Genomic DNA, 18,832 nt, shown 5'->3' with positions numbered 1-18,832 from the left:
AAATAGACATTTGCATTCAGGCTGCTTGTTTTCATTCATCAATAACTATTAATGATATTTTACCAGCACTGGACAAAAGAATGCTTCATATTTTTTAGTGACTGTATGCTAGTCTTCTGGAATAAACTACTCATTATGAATGAGTCTGCTCCTCATGGGTTCCAACTTTTTTTTCTGTTACAAGCTGTGCTTGAAGCAATGATTTTGTCACGTGCTTTGAAGTAATTCTGCTCTTTTTTGTGTAGACAAGGTTTCTAGAAGGGAATTAAGTAGGTCCCCCCCCAAAAAATGTCTGTTTTAATAGGTATGAGTAAATTATTTTACAGAAATATTTTTCTCAACTTCCATTCCCGTTATGAGTCTGTTGCCCTCCACCCTCACCAAGTACTCAATGACACTGATCTTTCTAATTTTTGTTAATCAACTGGTAAGTAACCGTGTCTCATTATTGTTTTAATTTGCATTTCCCTGCTCCTTAATGAGGTTAACATCTTTTCATATGTTTATTAGATGTTCACATTCCTTTTCTGGGAATGCAAAGATGGTTTATGTGCATTTGACCTAATTGGCAGAAATGCTGGAGCATTCAAAACCTGGGGAATTGAGAGAAACATATTGAAGATAACATCTTATACATTTTTGTAGTTTCTTTAGGTTTACCCAGATTCTTGGTATGGAAATGGTGTGTTTCATGGCCTTTTAGCTAAGATCAGGTTTAAATCGGTGGCTTCCCTGGTGGCTCAGTGGTAAAGAAGCCGCCTGCCATTGTAGGAGACACAGGAGACGCAGGTTTGATCCCCGGGTTGAGAAGATCCCCTGGAGGAGGAAATGGTAGCCTGCTCCAGTGTTCTTGCCTGAAAAATTCCTTGGACAGAGAAGCCTGGTAGGTTACTGTCCATGGGGTCACAAAGAGTCGGACATGATTAAGCGACTGAGGACATGGTTTAAAAAAACACAGAAACCTTTCTGCCTCTTCCCTATTTTTGTGGAGCTACTGTTTATAGGCTCTTGGCTTGTCATTAAGCAACTAATAGTTAATGGTAGAATGTCCTCTACAAAAGTGCCAAATTGTCTCCCTGTTGGTGGTTTCCAAGGGCATCCATTTGGAAAATGCCACGGCTCATAAAATTTGGGATTGGTGGCAAGTCAAGGAATCAAATATTGGAGCCATAGTGTAAGAAAATAAATATTAGCAGCATTGTATGGGGTAATATTGATTGAGTACCAAGGTCTCTGGAAGGGCAGAAACACCCTGTTTGGTAAATGTGTTTCTCATTGTGAAAGCATTTTATAAATGTTAACTTATTAACATTATTGTCGTGCATCTCTAGGAAGTAAATATCCACCAGAGAGCATGCCCTTGTAGAGGGATCTTACGTGCACTGCCATAGCCCTGACGAAACATTGCGGCTGACCATATGCCTGGGGGTGAAAAAAGAAAAAGGCAGTGGCATGCCGAGCTGCATATGCCAAGATTTAGCGTCTGGGCCAAGGCAGACCATGCCCTCTCTGCACAGGCCAGGTTCGGCTCCATTTGGAATCCTCTCTGTGCCAAATCTGGGTCCAGGCACAAGAAAGACATTGACAGTTTGGACGGGGTCCAGAGACAGGCACTCTTCATGATTAAGGGCTTAGGCCCACGACATTTGAGCGGGGGCTCAAAGAACTGAATATTTACAGCAGGGCTAAACGCTGGATTACGTGCCTTGGTGACGTCAGGGCCTGAGTTACCCTCCACGTGACCGGTTCCTCAGAGGCCGGGCAAGTCCCATTCCTGATATTCCTGAGAGCTGGAGGAGAGGAAGGGTCTCACCGTGGGCTCATCCGGCCTAAGTTAAATCAAGCACTTTCCGTGCTCAGAGCCTGTAGCCGCAGGGGAGTCCCTGAGGCCCAGGATTTTGGTAGAGAATTCTCCTTGCACTGAAAATTTTAGCATCCATGTCTTGTCCTCTTTCTGAGCATCCCTTTAATACATGCTTCAGAGAAGGTGCTTATCCCTTCTAAGAGGAGGCATAGCCTCTTGTTCTGGGTCTTCCAAAAGCCTGTGGTCCAGCCAAAGGCAGAAAATGCATCTTCTCCCAACACAGAGAATGGACTGTCTCCACTGTGCCTCTGATGCCTGCAAGTTCATTTACTGCCAGACTTCTTGCCTGTGACGGTGAGACCAGTGCCCCATCACCAGCTCTAGGACCTTAGACCTCCATGGTTGTACAGGGGGAGTCGTCTTCAGGCAGTAGCTGAAACAAAGTGACTGCTCAGAGCTCAGCCTTGATGCAGGGCTTGTAGTCGGTTAAGAAGCAGAGTCCCACGTTCACCCCATGATGCTTCCTAAGACTGTTTGTGACGTCCAGCCATCTTGTGTTTGGACTCAGCATCAGTCACTGCACTCTGCCGTGGTGGCTTGTGCTGAACTGAACAGGCTGACATGAAGAGAGTCATACTACAGCGTGTTCGTCTAATCTCTTACCTCTGTTGGCTCTGCTTTTCGAAGTGGACAGCTGCTCTGCCCTCCTGTTTTGTATAATGGAGTGTTCACGAGATGATTTTCTTTCTTCTCTAATTTAGTTCCTTGAATCACTCATGTGCTTGCAGAGGCTCTGCTGGTATTATCGGTTTTTATGTGATTAAGGCAGAAAACACTTGCTGCGCTCAGGGAATCATTCAGAAGGTCAGTTGGAATTCCTGAAACGATAGTTAACATGAGTAGGCCCTGGCTTTTTATTTTTTTCTTTCCACTTCTCCAGAATGCCTTGTCCAAAGTGCTTTTAAAGAATGATATGGATTTGGAGAGAACTATTAAAGCTGTGAGCCTGAACAATGCAATCTGCATTTTGTTCTTAATACGGGGGAAAAAATCATAGTTGCTTGAAAACCTGAGTCTGTTGAAATATTTTAAAAGCAAAGTGGGCACATTAGAATCTAGCCTGTTTGCATGTTGACAGAACTAGGGTAAGAATCGTAGTAACTTATTTTCTCATGTGCTGCTTATCTTTGAAAAGTCTCAAGGATTTTGTAAACAGATGGATACACACCTTAAGTTGCCTAAGGATTCATTGCTCCCATATTTGGAATTCTGAGTATATATCTCAGGGACATGTAGCATCTTATTCAGCCATCCCTAGTGATGGGGCAGGGTGCAGATCTAAGTTTCTAGCTGAAACTTCTTGAGGTCCCAGTACATCTATGGGCCGCACGGAAAGTGCTGGGAGGCCTTCAAACCAGAAGGCTCCAGGAACAGTAATAGTAGCTACCTCATGGGTTCCCTGGAGGAGTTAAGGTTAAACTTGCTGAGGTTGAAAGGAGTGCTCAGGGAAATATTGGGTTAGCCATAAAGTTTGTTCGGGTTTTCCCGTAACATCTTTCAGAGTGAACTTTTTGGCCAGCCTAATACCTGGTATCCAGTACATGTTCACATCCCTGGCATTGGCTCTGTGTGTTCTTTGGTGCCATAAAGTCTAAGGGTTCCCAGTGGGTGACCAGTCTGAGGCTCACCTGCCCAGGAACACTGACGTTGGTGGGGTTAGTGTTGCGTTCCCTGGCCACTTGGCAGCTTCTGGAGGAGCCCTCGAGCTCATGACATGACCGACCTCCTCCACACCCTCTCGAATCTGAACATGTCCAGGCCGGCTTGCCAGATGTTCACTGTGATGATAATTATGGTTTTCCTTTGTCGCCTAGTCTGAGTCCTTATTATGAGGAAACTTCAGAATTTAGGTGATTCTTCTTTACCTTCCTTATCTCCCTCAACTTCTTTTCAAATCACGAAAGCACAGCACCTGGTATTCTGTACTAAACTTGTCCAGTAACCTCATTGCCTCTTTGCAGGTGCGAAACCAGCACTGGAGCCTTATTATGGAAAGTGTGGTCCCATCTGACAAAGGAAATTATACCTGCGTGGTGGAGAACGATTACGGGTCCATCAATCATACGTACCATCTCGACGTTGTTGGTGAGTTTACTTCTCCCTGAGTGCCAGCCATGTGCCATCCTGCTGCAGCTTGGCTCATTTGAAGTTGTAAAAGTGTGCCTTGTTTCTCCCGGGCTTTCGGGAGAGTTGGTTTGTTTTCATTCTTTGTCAATACAGGCTGTCATTTGAGAAGGATGCTTCTGTCGTTTGATGGTGTTCTGTTTCCTGATTAGCTGAGTTACACGTGTTTGTCGTGGTCCCCTTGGCTCCCAGGCTTCCTCTTGTGTGACGTGGATGTGATGTGAAATGTGCTGATGTTCTGGAAGCTGAGATTTCTCTGGAAAAAAAAAAAAAAAAAAGCACGTGTAGGGAATGGGACCAGTTAGGCCATGGGGGAACATTTTTACTGCATGTGTAGGGAATGGGACCAGTTAGGCCATGGGGGAACATTTTTACTGTATCATGCTGGCTGAAGGGTAAAGGAAAAGGTATTAAAATGACTGAGCTTATAGCTGGTTGGAGGAAGGTTAACATCAAGCAGCCATTCAGTTCCGTCAGAAGGAGGTCATTAGATACCACAAGTTCAACATCCGTACCCAGAACCTATTTCTTCTGTGAAAAGAGAACTGTTTTAATGGGCTGATGAATGCTTAGAGAAATAAGCTATTTTAATGAAATATCTTAAGACCACATAGCTTGTTGTCCTGGAAACTCAAATTTCTTTTCAAGTCTGGTCTATTATGATAGGTTTTGTTGTAACTGATGAAGAAAGGGTGTTTTGCAGTGTTGTTAGAGGATTGATAAACTTACGCCAAGGACGTGTCTTGTTTTGCGATGGTGGGTTGAGGTCTTTTCTTTGTAGAAGCCGTGTTTTCTCGTTGCCACCTACCCTGACTCTCAAAGTGGCCTCCTGTCCTGGAGTCCTTGCTGTGGGTTACCTAACTGGTTTGCACATCTGCATATGCAGGTTGCTCCTGGTAAGGTCTCACCTCAAAGCTCACCTTGGTTCAGTTTGCCCTGATATGACTCTTTGTATCCCCACAAACTCATGCCCACCCACTGTGTATCCATAAACAAAGGCCTTCCTCCATCATTTCCTGGGCATGAGACCCTAGTTTTATTTTACGTGTGGGCCTTTCTTCTCCTTCAATAAAATATGAACTCCTTGAGGAGAGAGACCCCGTAGATAAATATATATATATTTTAATATTTTGGCCATGCTTTATGTATGGCATGCAGGATCTTAGTTCCCTAATCAGGGATTGAACCCTGCTTTGGCAGTGTGGAGTCTTAACCACTCACTGGACCACAAGGGAAATTCCCCACCCATAGATATTTGAATTGCCCAAAGAGCCATTAAGAAACCTTGCAAAAGTTTGATTAACCAAATTACATAGATTTGGTTACTTGAGGTTTTAGGTTAATTGAAAATTAAATAAAAAACCATTTAAATTTTCTAGTAGGTTAAATTCTTAAGAAACCCTGCTTTAGAAAGTATGATATAGTCTTTTTAAAATTTCCATTTGTGAGTATTCAGTGGAAAAAAAGTAACATTTTATTATTCAGAATCCTTAATGTGAAATTTGAAAGGATTTTGCATAATGTGAATTCTATAGATATTCATAAAAACCTGAGTTTTATACTCTCTTTTCTTACAAAGATATTTGTGGAATGTTTCTTAGTGGGAATCACCATGTACAGGTATTTTACCAAAGAAACACAAAGAGAAGTAACACCCAAATATCAGAAGAAAGTAGTCAGCATTTATCTTGGCACTGATGTGCCCAAAGTCTGTTCGTCAAAGGACACACAACGTGTATTCACTTTGGGTCTGACTCATCCTGTGTTCGACATGCAAGTGTTTCTATTTCAGGAAAGAAAGGTTTGGGGCTAAAAGCTCTAAATACTTAATTTTGAAAATAAGTAATTTATTATGGGAATAAAATCATCATGCTATAGCAGTCTTTGGGGATCCTGGCTTTGCAGAGGTCTACAAATTGTTCATTAAGATTGGTTGGGGCCATTCCAGGAATTAGGAGTCATATCTCGGCCACTTTGGCCATGGGGCTCTTGCTTATATAGTAGGTTTTAGGTTGAGTTGTTATGTAAAACATTCAAAAGCCCCTCACCCCACCTCCCCTTTCAGCTTTCTGGCAGCTCATCTCTGTGAAGCCCTGAAATCTCTCTTAGCATTTAGGGTTGGATTTGAATTGGGCTGCTGAATAATGGAATTGTGCTGTCTAATGTTAATCCCCTGGCAATCAGTCTTGTTGAAAAGAGCGAATGATTCAGTGGTGTAATGTAGAGAGAGCGTAGAGTGTATGGAGTAATGCAGAGAAAGGCCTGATTATGTCACAAATTTGGGAGCTCGCCCAGCTAAACGTGGGCCAATAATGACACAATGCTGGTTGGGAATATCCATGAAAGCTCAGCCCCAATAATTTTCCAAGCCTTGAACCTTCTTTATAAATAGAAGCCAAAAGTCAGTGGAGTCTAAGACATTTTCAGGAAAGATGGAGGTGTGAAATACTCTCATTTTTGCTCAAAACCCCTAGTAATTGCTCTGAGAAGTGGTAATAAAACAAGAATTGAGTCAGCTGAAGGGTCTCAGGCAGACTTACAGGGCTGGCAGAAGATCGTTCTGAACATCTTGGCAAGTGGAAACAGAAAGGATTCAGGCTCAAACACTGAGTTTCTGGTGGCCCGCAGGTCCAAGCTTAGTATACCGCCTCTCAGCTATATCTCTGGTTCACAGAAGTTCAGAGACTCTTTCCCAGAGAAAGTGAAGTCCTGCCCTAGTGCACATTCCCCAAGGTTTTATTTTTGTTGCTATGAGACATAGGCTTGCAGTTTAGATATGACGATGCATCAAACCGGGTGAGATCTTTTTATTGAAATTCTTCCTTGGAAAGGCATTCCCATAAGCACTTTCATGTAGAAGCCGTGTAATTTAAGTGACATTCTTGTGTTCTGGAATTAAACAGCAAGCCATTGTTGTGCGTGAGGGAGATGCTTTGGTTTGTGGGAGCCCTTTTAAGAACCTCGCTTGATCCTCATTAGAATTGACACCATCACTTTTCAGCCATTTACTTGCAAGGGAAGATTAGTGTGAAGCTCCACATCTCGGTAATTGTGCTGATAATAAAACGGGCTCTTCTTGAAAGACCTGGCTCCGGGGGTTGGCAAGTGTTTGCCATCGTTCATCTGCGAATGAGGCTGAAGTGCTGGATCCTGCCCGGGGCCCTGCCACCAAGAAAGAAGCTGCAACCTGGGAGAAGTCATTTAATTTTGGGTCTCACCCTTCTGGTGTCTGAGAATGAAGGTGCTGAGACCTGCTGATGTTAGATAAACGCAGCCTGGTGTTGTGAGCATAGCGGGTCTGTCCGCCCGCACACTGGGGACCGAGCGACCTGGGACAAGTTACTTGGCTGCTCTGAGCCTCTCAGAGGTGGTGCCTGCCTCATCCCTGTGTTGGGTTATCAGTTTTCTGGGGGCTGCTGTTAACACCTCATAGCCTGGATGGCTTATGTACTCAAGGTACATGTGTGCATGATCTGTCCTGTCCGGTCAGACTCTTTGTGACCCTATGGACTATAGCCCGCCAGGCTCCTCTGTCCATGGGATTCTCCAGGCAAGAATACTGGAGTGGGTTCCCTCCTCCAGGGGATCTTCCCAACACAGGGATTGAACCTGTGTCTCCTGCATTGGCAGGTGGATTCTTTACCACTGAGCTACCTGGGAAGCCCCCAGATGGCTTAAAACAATAGGCATTTATTCTCTTGTCGATTCTGAAGTCAGGGTGTCCGCAGGGTTGGTTCCTTCTGCAGACTCCGAGGGTGAGTTCACTCGTGTCTCTGTCCCAGCTTCTGGTGGCTGTGGGAGTCCTTGGCTTCTGGACACATCACTTCACTTCTGGCTCTGTCTTCCCGTGGCTTTCCTCTCTGGGTTTTCTCAAATCTCCTTCTGTCTTTTCTCTCTTAAGGACGCCAGTCAATGCATTTGTTGCTCATCTTCAATCCGTGGTGATCTCCTCTTGAGATCCTTAACTTAATCACAAAGACCTTATTTCCAAATGAGGTTACATTCACAGGTTCCTGGTGTTAAGATGTGGGCTTATCTTTTCTGGGGCCACAGTTCAACCCAGTTTGGTGGTTTGAGAAATTCATTGGCCTAACAGATGAAAACACCCAGTGGGTATCTAGGTGGCTAGCAACAAATACCGCTTTCTTTTTTGCCAAACCAAAAACTCCTTTGAGAACGGGAAGACATCCTAAATGGATTTTATTGACTCAATCGGAAGTCTTCTTGAACATACTGGATGGCACGTTGGGACCGATGAAACTGGCCAATGACTGGCAGTCACTTATCCTGCTGAGGTGTCTACCTTTGGTTAAAGGTGTTGTTGAGGCTGCCCGCAGAATGAGATAGTTGCTTGAACTTGCAGAAGAAGGTTGTAGAGTTTTGAGAGCTTTGAGTTCATCGACTAGTCTTGTTACTTCCACCTCCACGTCTCACCCATGTTACAGTTGGGGAAATCCCAGTTCCACGTGGGTAAGTCATTTCGCCAAGATCTCAAAGGAACTCCAGAACGGGGTCTTCTCAAATCCTAGATTAATGCCTCCTGCACCCTCACTCGGAGAAGGCAATGGCAAGCCACTCCAGTACTCTTGCCTAGAAAATCTCATGGATGGAGGAGCCTGGTGGGCTGCAGTCCATGGGGTCACTACTGGTCGGACACGACTGAGCGACTTCACTTTCACTTTTCACTTTCACACATTGGAGAAGGAAATGGCAACCTACCCCAGTGTTCTTGCCTGGAGAATCCCAGGGACGGCGGAGCCTGGTCTGCTGCCGTCTATGGGGTCGCACAGAGTTGGACACGACTGAAGCGACTTAGCAGCAGCAGCAGCACCCTCACTGGTGTCTCTGTTTCAGGATTACTGTGGTGTAGACCAGCAGCTGCTGCAGCCAGACTCGAGAAAGGTGAACCCCATGTTCAGCTCTTTGTTGCCAGAACCCCCAAAAAGTGAGAGAGAGAGGGATCGAGGGGAGTATCTAGAAGACCAGTTGCTGCTCCTTACTCATAAAGACCCTTCTTTTGCTTTGATTTATGAGCTTTGTGTCCTTTCCCTGTCCAGTTTGAGTTCCCAGAGACCGGCGGGTAACTTGTGAGCTTTGCACCTGGCCTTGGGTATTTGGCAGGGGGGTTGGTAACGTGTAGCAGTGTTAGTCTCTCAGGCATGTTTGACTCTTTGCAACCCGTGGACTGCAGTCCCCCAGGCTCCTCTGTCCATGGAATTTCTGGGCAGGAATACTGGAGTGGGTTGCCATTCCCTTCTCCAGGGGATCTTCCTGACCCAGGGATCAAACCCAGGTCTCCTGCATTGCAAGCAGATTCTTTGCTGTCTGAGCCACCAGGGAAGCCCACAGGCAGCAGAGGTGGGAAAATGTCCTCTGGATTTGCAGAGGCCAGCTGTGCCTCCTGTGAATCAGCTTTCCAGAGATTTGTCCTCCCTGGGCAAGAGCTGTAAGCAGCAGACAGTGTCTCGGTGGACAGTTGGGAGCCATTCAGGGACCGGGTGTCCCTTCTGGCTATGAGGGAATCACTCAGTCCCCTTCACCAGTCCCGATGTGGTCAGTGGCAGACCACGATGGCGCTGTCCACTGGCCCTTGACATCAGTCTGCTGTAACTTGGTTCCACACAGGATGGGACTCAGCCTGAAAGCAGGAAGGAATCCATCACAGTGCTGCCTGTCCCTCAGGTGTGTGTTGGGAAGGAGTGAAGTCTGTTACTTTGAACGCTGACTGATAGGCCTGACTAAGGGGCTGACACCTGGCGTGGAGTGCTTGGCATCCTGTCCTCATGGGAGAAGTCACGTCAGTTGTTTATTGCTTGGGGCAACCCTGTCCTAGGAAGACGAAGGACGCTGTGTGATCCCTGGGCCATAGGAAGCAGACTGGGACGAGTCAGAACCCCTGAAACTACGCTTCTGCAGGGCAGTGGACCTTCTTTTGGTGGGGAGAGGGGGCTATTGGAACAAAGTAGGCTTTAAGAAAAAAGAAGAAATGGTGGTGTAGTCTGTTAATTAACTGGCTGGATCAGGCTTCTCTGATAGTTCAGTTGGTAAAGAATCCTGCAATGCAGGAGACCCTGGTTCGATTCCTGGGTCGGGATAATCAGCTGGAGAAGGGAGAGGCTACCCCCTCCAGTATTCTGGCCTGGAGAATGCCATGGTTTATACAGTCCATGGGGTCGCAAAGAGTCAGACATGACTGAGCAACTTTCACTTTTTGGCTTATTACTGAGGCTTTCAAAATTAAGATCATTCCCAGCCACTTGATCCTTCCGGAAGACCCTTCTGTGTCCTGGCTTTCATCATGTGGTGGCTCATGGATGCTGCTTTTGTTTTTCTGTGTGATGAGGGAAGCCACGGCACAGGTAGCATGAAACAAACGCAACGCTGCGTATCTGGAGATTTAAATGCGTCCGACACCTGACTCTCGCCTTCCGACTCTTGTGCATTTCCCTGGCACTCACCAGCCCTCGGCTCCACAGAGCCCCTTGGGGTTCTTAACTTGAAGCATCTTGACCTAGAAGCTTCCTGGCCAGACCTCATTTGATTTTCCATATTCATGATTTTGCTGCCAATGAATTCTTTTCCATTTCTTGTTCTAAGTTTAAGACTTGGTGTTTCTCCTGATACTAGTTTTGTGTGCCAGCTCGACGTTGTGAAATCTAGCTGGAGGGGGGTAGAAGGCCGCTCTATTGATGGATGAAGGTGCCATGCCAGGGAATAAGTCACAGTGGTGCATTCCTAAGTGGGCCTGTTAACACTGACATGGAATCTTGGAGCTCCAGTGCGGATTGAGTAGGAAGCAAAGTCTCACTGCTTTTGTGGCTTCAGCAGCCAATTCCTCCTCCTCTTCCTAACCTTACTGTCACATCAACCCTCAGGGGTCTCCACTCCTTGCCGTGTAGCACTTCTGGAGGTTCTTGTGGGAATTACATGAGTGAGTGATTCAAATTCTGTTTGCCTCCTCTGCTAGCTCTGTGACCTTGAAAGTCGTGGAACTTCTGAGCCTCGGTTTTCTCACCTGTAAAATGGGGGTGATGACATGTTTTTCCTGTAGCACCATTGGGAAGGTGCAGTAGGTAGATGATGCTTTTAAATAATGGGACCCATGTGATTGCTAGTCCTGTCAGGGGGTGTCCCACACCTTCTTTCACAGCTCTAAGCTGAGACATGCACACTCAGCCCAGCCGTGGCTAAAGGAATGATTGGTCCTCTCCTTTCCTTCGGGACAGAGATTTCAAAACTTCCTTCAGTAGCTACTGTTTAACGAGCTTTCTGGTTGCTACAGAGCAGGTTTCCATACCTATTTCATAACAGGTATTCCAGGGGCAAAAGCTGGTCAGTGGGTGGCTACATTAGCCCTGGATATACTGACCAGCAGAAAGTGCTTCCTGCAGGACTAATACCAAGTCGCGGTGACTCCTTCCAGGCATTGAGAGCAGGCGGTACCCGCGGCTGCCAGCTCCTGGGGTTGCAGCAGGCACATGCTGGCCTGGATGGGACGTGCTAGAACTTTGCCACTATCAGCGTATTTGCCATGTTTTCTGCAACCCATCAGTTGACCTCTGCCCCAGAGTTGAAGAAGGAAGCTTTATTGACTTTTATTCTGGCAGGGGGCCTGGCTGAGAGGTAGCTGGGAAGAGGGCTAATATTTGATCTCCTGTCTAGTCTTTGGCGTTGAGTCTATGATGTGGGCAAAGAGGATGTGGACGTGTTAAAGATAAGTGTATGACTTACAGCATTTTGTAAGAGGGTCTCTTCACCATAGCTGGAAATGATTCAGGTGAGGGCAGAGGGCAGAGAGAAAGCTTGCTGCTATCAGAGAGTGGGCAAGTAAGCATGGCATGAAGATGCAAATTCATCAGTGGCGGTCAGGGTGCCTAGTAATTGAACTAGAACTTAGCAAGATTTGGATCAGTATATGCTGAATTGAAATAATAAGAAACAGTCGGAGTTACTTATATTTGAGGGTTTGTGATTCTTAACATTGTGTGTGTGCATGCATGCATGCTCAGTTGTGTCCAACTCTTTGCGACCCGTGGACTGTAGCCCACCAGGCTCCTGTGTCCATGGAATTGTCCCGGCAAGAATACTGAACTGCAAATTCTAATGTAAGGAATCATCCTAGTTTCTCTCTAAGCTCACACAGCTTCAATTACAGATCACCTTTTTAAACAAAAGACCTCTGTTGGGTTGTATTGTGCCTCTTCTCATTAAGATGAATGTAGAAACACCAACAAATCCTTCCTGTTTGAAACAGAAGTTCCACCAGAATGCATTTATGAGTTGCCCCACCCTTCGAACACCCCGCTGTTGCATTCGGGCCTTGTGTTTGGTTTCTTTTCATAGTCAGAGGAAGCTAGGGCAGAAACGACCTAGCGTAATAAACCAACTTCGAGAGCAGGTTTGAATTGGAAAGGTGGCCTCTTGAGTTACTGACACTGTCTTTCACCAGAAGGAGATCAGGTGCAGGTGGGAAGTGGAGAAGAAAATGCTGAAGGGAGGGTGTTAGTGTTTCTGTGGGGAAGTTTTTCTGTTCCTCCTCCTGAGAAGAGAGAGATGTGGAGGTAAGAACATCATTGCCTTGGTCTGGAGGGAAAGATCATTCCACAGGGGTCATGTCTATTGATTGTATTGTAATGATTAATCCTCTATCTGTGGGGCATCTGGTGCTTGGCCTAGAGGATGTTTGGGACAATTGGTTGAATGGAACATGTGATTTGGCCTCTTGGGGCTGTCAGGTCACAGTGCAACCCCTCCCCCCCAAACTGCCGCAGTGAGGTGATAAAATAGAAATGGAGCTTCCTGGATCTTAATAGAACTCTTTTTTTCTTTCTCCCAGAGCCTCCCGCTTAGAGAATTCTCTCAAACAAAGCCTCCAGGAATTCTGTCCATCCCACATCAGTGTGCAAATCACAGGTCAGACGGTGCCCCAGACATATTCTCTATCATCTCCACATGAAAGTGCTCTTTTTAAAGATAAGCACTGGATATTGTTTTGGAGGAATCTTTTTGGAAGTTGTGCTTTACTTAGAAAAGGAATTCCTCATTTTGTTTGCTTCAGTATACATTCTGGACTGAAACTGAAAGATGAAGGGTTTAGTCCTTTAAATTTTTACATTTTGGCCAAACAAAACAAAACCACCTTGAGGGTGAAACCATCACTGATTAATCAGTGGGCAGAGGTCAGGGCTGGCCCGAGGTCTCTCATCTGGCTTGGATGGTGAAAAGAGAAGAATTCAGATTGGAGCCTTTTGTGATCTGGGTGACTATTTTGAAGCTTCTCTTTAGATGCTGCTGCTTATAGCAAGGGACTATTCTCTAGAATCACTTTTATTTTCAGGGCCTGAGTTAGGCTCTAAGAAAACAAATGGGGTTTTAATGTCCAGCTTCTCCTGTGGTTCGTTACCAAAGGGAGGCATTTCTTATTTGCTCAGATGGGCCGGAAGCTTTTGCTTTTGCTTGAACAGCCCCAGGAGTCAGGCATCTGAGGGATGAGCATGATAGGTTTTTCTGAAGTCAGGTTTTTAATGGCGAAAGTCGATAAAACCATCCGCATTCTTACTGTGGGCCTTTTTCCACGTCTGTGCATAGCTCTTTGCTTCACTCTTTCCAGTGCTCTGTATACTGTCTGTTGTGTATATAATAATTTATAATAATTTATCTAATTGTCCCCTTTTGCTGAGTATTTAGCTTATGTTCATCTTTTGTTTTCCATTTACAAGAGAGACTCCATTGACAAACTTTGCTCACACCTGTTTGTTGGTCACCTGGGTTAATATTTTTCTGGGATCTATTTCTAGAGGTTGATTCACTGGATCTTTTTGGATACCAACATCTTCATCCTAAACAGCTTCATTCTGAGCACTTCCGTCTTTGGGGACTCTCCCATGGTTTGGTTTTTTTGTTTTTTTTTTTTTAGCTTTTTTGCAAATCATTTGGGAAAAAAAAATCTAAATCAGAATTCCACCTGTGTAACAAGAGAGTATATTTCAGTCCTGGATTTTAACATTTCCAACATCCTCTTCCCATGAAGGGAAGCCAGCTCTGCAGATACCAGCTGATAACCTTGCATTCCTGAAAGATGTTGCATGGGCTTTAGCAAGTGGCAGGGTGCTGAGGCTCGGTGATGGAGCTCCCCAGCATGACTGTGCTCAGCTGTGTTTACCCCAGCTCCTCAGGAGGGAGACTGACGTCTGAGTTTTGCATCAGCCTGAAAACCAAGCACAATACAGGCAGGACCTTGTGCCCAGTGAGAGGAAAGCCTTCATTTAGTCAACTGGACAAGATAAACATAACAAGATAACTAATTGAGAAGGCGGCTTTTCCAGGATCCCTGGGACTAGATCTCACCCTGAGATTGCCACCTCTGCCATGTTTCTTTAAAAAAAAATAAAATAATAAGGTATAAAATACATAACATAAAGTATGCCATTTCAGCCGTTTCTGAGGATACAGTACAGCGGCATTAAATACAGTCATTACTGTACCACTCTCTCAGAACTTTTTCATCGTCCCAAAGCCTTTTCACAAAAGAAAGAGCACGTTTGAACCTAAAGTTGGCATACCTTTGTGGCCACCAAAGCGTTTTCACATCCAGTTTAACTTTTCGAAGACACAGAGATCAGGGTATCATATACATTTGGGGTGTAAATGGCACACGGCCCTGCTCCTGTAATTTGCCCAAGAAGACTTAAATTGACACCCAGCTGGTAGAAGCCACTCAACTCCCAGCCAAATAATACCGTCTATGACATTAATTAGGGAAGGCACCATGCCTCCGCCTGCTTTGGGCTTCCCAGTGCATCCAGCCTCAGCCAGCGCTTCACCCTGCGTCTCCACCTCATCGAGCAAGCACAAAGGAATTAGTGGTGTTTTTCTTCTAGCATTTCACATAGCGCAGCCTCCCTAAGTCACTGAGGAACCTCGGTGCTGGGGAGAACATTTTGGCTTTTCCCAAACCAGCTTGCTCCCCAGACTTTGCTCGCTCTGCGGAGACACACGTATGTTTTGGAGGAAGTTGGCTCTCCAGGCCACTTCCTCTAGAACCCCTAGAATCAGATATCCAAGCAGGAGAAAGATGAGGTTACATGTGGGATGGAAAGAGAGCAGCAAACTAGTCACCTTCTACCAAAGTGCATTTTTCCTTTTTTTTTTAAAGTAATTTCTGGTACCCAGCATCCCCCAGTCCTTTCTCGAAGATGACAAGCAAAATCCTGGCTATGGATGCGTTGACTATTTCTGAGAGAGCAGCACTCCTTCTCATCCTATGTCCTAACTGTCCCTTTCCCTCCAGATTACTTTTTGGTCCTGACCTCCTTTCATGCCAGTCTCTAGACACAGGAGGAAGCTTAGGGAAAAGAAAACTCAGAACCCAGTTAGGTGTAGCCTGGCTGGTTTGAGGGCATTCGGCAGTCTTGACAAGGCAATGAACTCATTCTACTAATTGTAATTAGCGTGAGGTCTTTAGCAGGTTCTTGGGCTCCTCAAACATCAGAGGCTTTTGATCAGCTCTCCTAATAATCAGGCCTCATGCTAACTGGTTTAGTGTGGTTTTTGTGTGTGTGTGTTTTGGTTTTTTTTTTTTTTTAATGCAACAAAAGCCACCACCGCCTACTCTTGAGAAAAAAGGGAGGCTAGGCTTTAGCAGCAAGAATTCTCAGTTGTTTTCACGTGTCCCCCAAATCGCAGAATGTTCTTTCCATATTCAGCCCCTTGGAGTTGCTAAGAAACTGCCATTTCAGAGGAGGGGTAATTCAATTTTGATTTTAATTTAAAGACAGGGCAGGCAGGGTTCTTCGTGTTCCTGAAATGAATGGGTGCCCGAGAAGGAGGAGGCTTGCTCTTTCCAGATCAGTCCTGGGCATGCACCGTGATTGGAGTCTCTCAGTGTTTTGCTGCCAGAGAGTGTGGCTTTGAAACGGTTCTTTGTGGCAAGCGCTGCTGAACTTTGTGGAGAAATACTTAGAAGACCAGTGTGTGCTGGGAAACTGGCGGCTCCAGGCTTGATTAATTTAAGAATTTGTAATTTAAGAAGCTGGTTCTCCTCCTGATCCTGGGGATGTGTATTTACGGAGCCCATGGACAGGAGGCCTCTCTGCCCAGTGGACGTTTTTTATGGCCTTTGCTTTGTTAGAGCAAAAGTGGTAGATCTCTTATGAGCAAGCACATTATTATGTCCAGAGAAGGGACGGGCATGTTATAAAGTTTCAAATGGTCAATTAACAAAGATTTATTCTTTATCACTCAGGTATTTTCTCTGTCTCCTTCTCAATAATTACCCCCTTGGAATGAAACAGGCTGTTTTCTTCCTGCAGCCTTGGTCCAAGCTCCAGAGTAGGATTTGAGAGAGCCTGTCTCAGAATTTAGACTCTTAGCAGCTGGGCCTTCTGCTTTGGTAAAGTTGACTCGTTTGGAGTACTTGACGAAGGGAGTGAGAGGGAGAATGCGGGGGAGAGAATGTGTTTCTTAAAGCACTCCAGGCTGTGCTTACTACACGTTTATTTGGTGGAACCTCATTCCAGCAAGGCAGCCAACTGTCCCATCGGCCGCAGCCGCACCCTTTGGACTGCCTTCTGCTCCATCTAAATTTGGAGCTTACGCAGGGACCTCAGGATCTCTACTGTAAGGGTACTCATCTTCTTTCCGGCCCATGCACTGTATATCAGCAACCTGCTGAACTCAGAATATGTATTTTTAAACATTTCAGTAAAAACAGAGATGAGATGCCTGTTGACTTTTCTGTACATGTATATTGCTCCCCTTATAAAGAGCAAAATCTGGTTTCTATAACATCTGAGCAATAAACATGCTGTGAGAGACCCCTTGCCTAAAAGGAAATCCTTCCTGGTAGAGGAGATATGACTTCTGTGATTACAGAAGAACAGGAGATGGGCCAGCTCTGGGTTTTAGTCTCGCATCCAGAGATAATTCATTGACTGATTCTTTTTATGGGCTTCCCTGGTGGCTCAGTGGTAAAGAATTCTGTCTGCCAATGCAGGAGATGTGGGTTCGATCCCTGGTCCAGGCAGATCCCCGGGAGGAGGAAATGGCAACGCACTCCACTATTCTTGCCTGGGAAATCCCATGGACAGAGGAGCCTGGCGGACCACACAGTCCATGGAGTTGCAAAGAGTCGGACATGATTTAGCAACTGAACAACAACAACAAATTTTTTTTATATCAGCTTGCTGCCCCCAAAAAGTTGCAGACCCAAGGGCATTGGTGTACCCTAGGGCTGAGGAGAGCACGTTCGCTCTTGGAAGGCCTTCGTGCCCACTGTCCTGGCCCTGTCCCGCTTTCCCAGTGCCTGCTGGCCTGGGCCTCGGAGGGACTGCCCGCTTCCTAGGGCTGCCCCCTAGCCTGCTCGCCTACCTGCCGTCTGCACCCTGCGTTCACCCCAGTTTTTCAGAAGTTAGAACGGGAGTCCAGGCGCTGTCATCCTCTCACTAGTGATCCCCGTTCTTGGGGGTCTGATGGACACAAGGGAAGAGTGGTTGCTGAAGGATCTGAGAAAGGGGAACGCCGTTCTTGGCAGAGCCTGGCATCCTGGGATCTCTTCCAAGATGCTTCAGGCCTCGTTCTCCGACTTGTTTAAGGGCAGAGAATAAGGTTGCAAAGGAAATCAAAGCCTGATGTGGAGAAACGAAACATGAGGCCTACTGACTTTTTAAAAACATTTTAAATAACATTCTCTAAGGTTTCATTTTATACTGAAGGCAGCTGTAATAAGTTTTGGAAGGCGGTGTAAGGTTTCGATTACAGAGCGATCCAGCTTGCAGTTTTTGTACCCAAAGTGAGAAAGGGCCGACGGGGAGAGGGGGTGGCTCAGAGGTTATTTTGTATAAGGTGAGAAAATTTGAAAGGATGAATTCACCACTGTAAGCGTTACATTTGGTATGCTGTAATTTGCAAATGCAATAACATGAAACTTGCGAAGATGGTGCTTCCCTCCCCCCTTTTTTGGGTGAACATAGTCGGGATAGCAATGGAATAACTTAATAACTGGAGCACAGCAGCACGCTGACCACAAGTTAAACAAGACTGCAGCTCCATCGTTGGCCCTGCCAGTGTTGCCCGAGTGACGAAGTTCTCTGCTGAAGGCTGGCGCAGACCAGGACTGCGGTGCCGTATGAAAGCCCTCATTGTTCACGGCATCATTATTTGGTATTACATACACAATGTTTGCTTGTGAAACGATTTATGAGAAACAACCATGTTGAAGAAAGGGGACTTGGTTTGAAATTCAGTTGATCTGGCTTATGACATTTAAGATTTTATAGTACCTTTGTTTCTAAGAATAAATATTTAGGTCCACTGTAAATATTTGTCTTTTGAACACGCAAACAAACACATGCAAAACTGGAAAACTGAGCCAGAGAAGGAACTGATACCTAACATTGACTTCTCTGTGGGAAGGAGTAAATTGCCTCAGTATTTGATAGGTGCAAAGGAGTCTGTTCTGTGAGCTTGGCTGGCAGTGTCCAGCCCACGGGACCTGTACCCCTTGGGCTGTTAAGTCTTTTAGGAGGAGGCCTGGTGGGGAGAATGTGTGTGGACTTAATTCTATTCTTTTCATGTACATGGGGTGAGCTGGGGTTGAACCAGAGCGCTGTCCCTGCTGGCCTCTGGCAGGTCCCTGCTGCATCCACCTGGCCACCAGGCCTGACCAGGAGGCTCACAGTGGCGCATCACTGGAATGGTGTCTTAGCCAAGCAGTGAGTGTTTCTAGTGATGCTTGAAAGGATTCTAGCTTTGAGATTTTCTATCCCCAAGACTAGTAGCCTTGACTTCTGAGCTCTTTGCTTAGCACATGTGGGTGAAACCATGGCAAATGAATGCCTTCTTTGG

General features: G+C 45.8%; 1 protein-coding gene across 8 annotated transcripts in view; it reads left to right on the top strand.

Moving 5' to 3' along the window:
- FGFR2 (fibroblast growth factor receptor 2) overlaps positions 1-18,832 on the top strand; it is a 104,163-nt gene that overhangs the window by 47,655 nt on the left and 37,676 nt on the right. For all 8 annotated transcript variants that reach the window (XM_055424514.2, XM_088842382.1, XM_088842381.1 and 5 more), the window contains one exon: positions 3,826-3,949. In XM_055424514.2, coding sequence (XP_055280489.1) covers positions 3,826-3,949 — 124 coding nt within the window. The remainder of the gene's footprint in view (positions 1-3,825; positions 3,950-18,832) is intronic.

This window comes from Moschus berezovskii, chromosome 12, assembly GCF_049115385.1.
Source record: "Moschus berezovskii isolate FMDL1 chromosome 12, NW_MosBer_1.0, whole genome shotgun sequence".
Taxonomy (NCBI): Eukaryota; Metazoa; Chordata; class Mammalia; order Artiodactyla; family Moschidae; genus Moschus; species Moschus berezovskii.
This window is presented reverse-complemented; position numbering and strand designations above follow the sequence as displayed.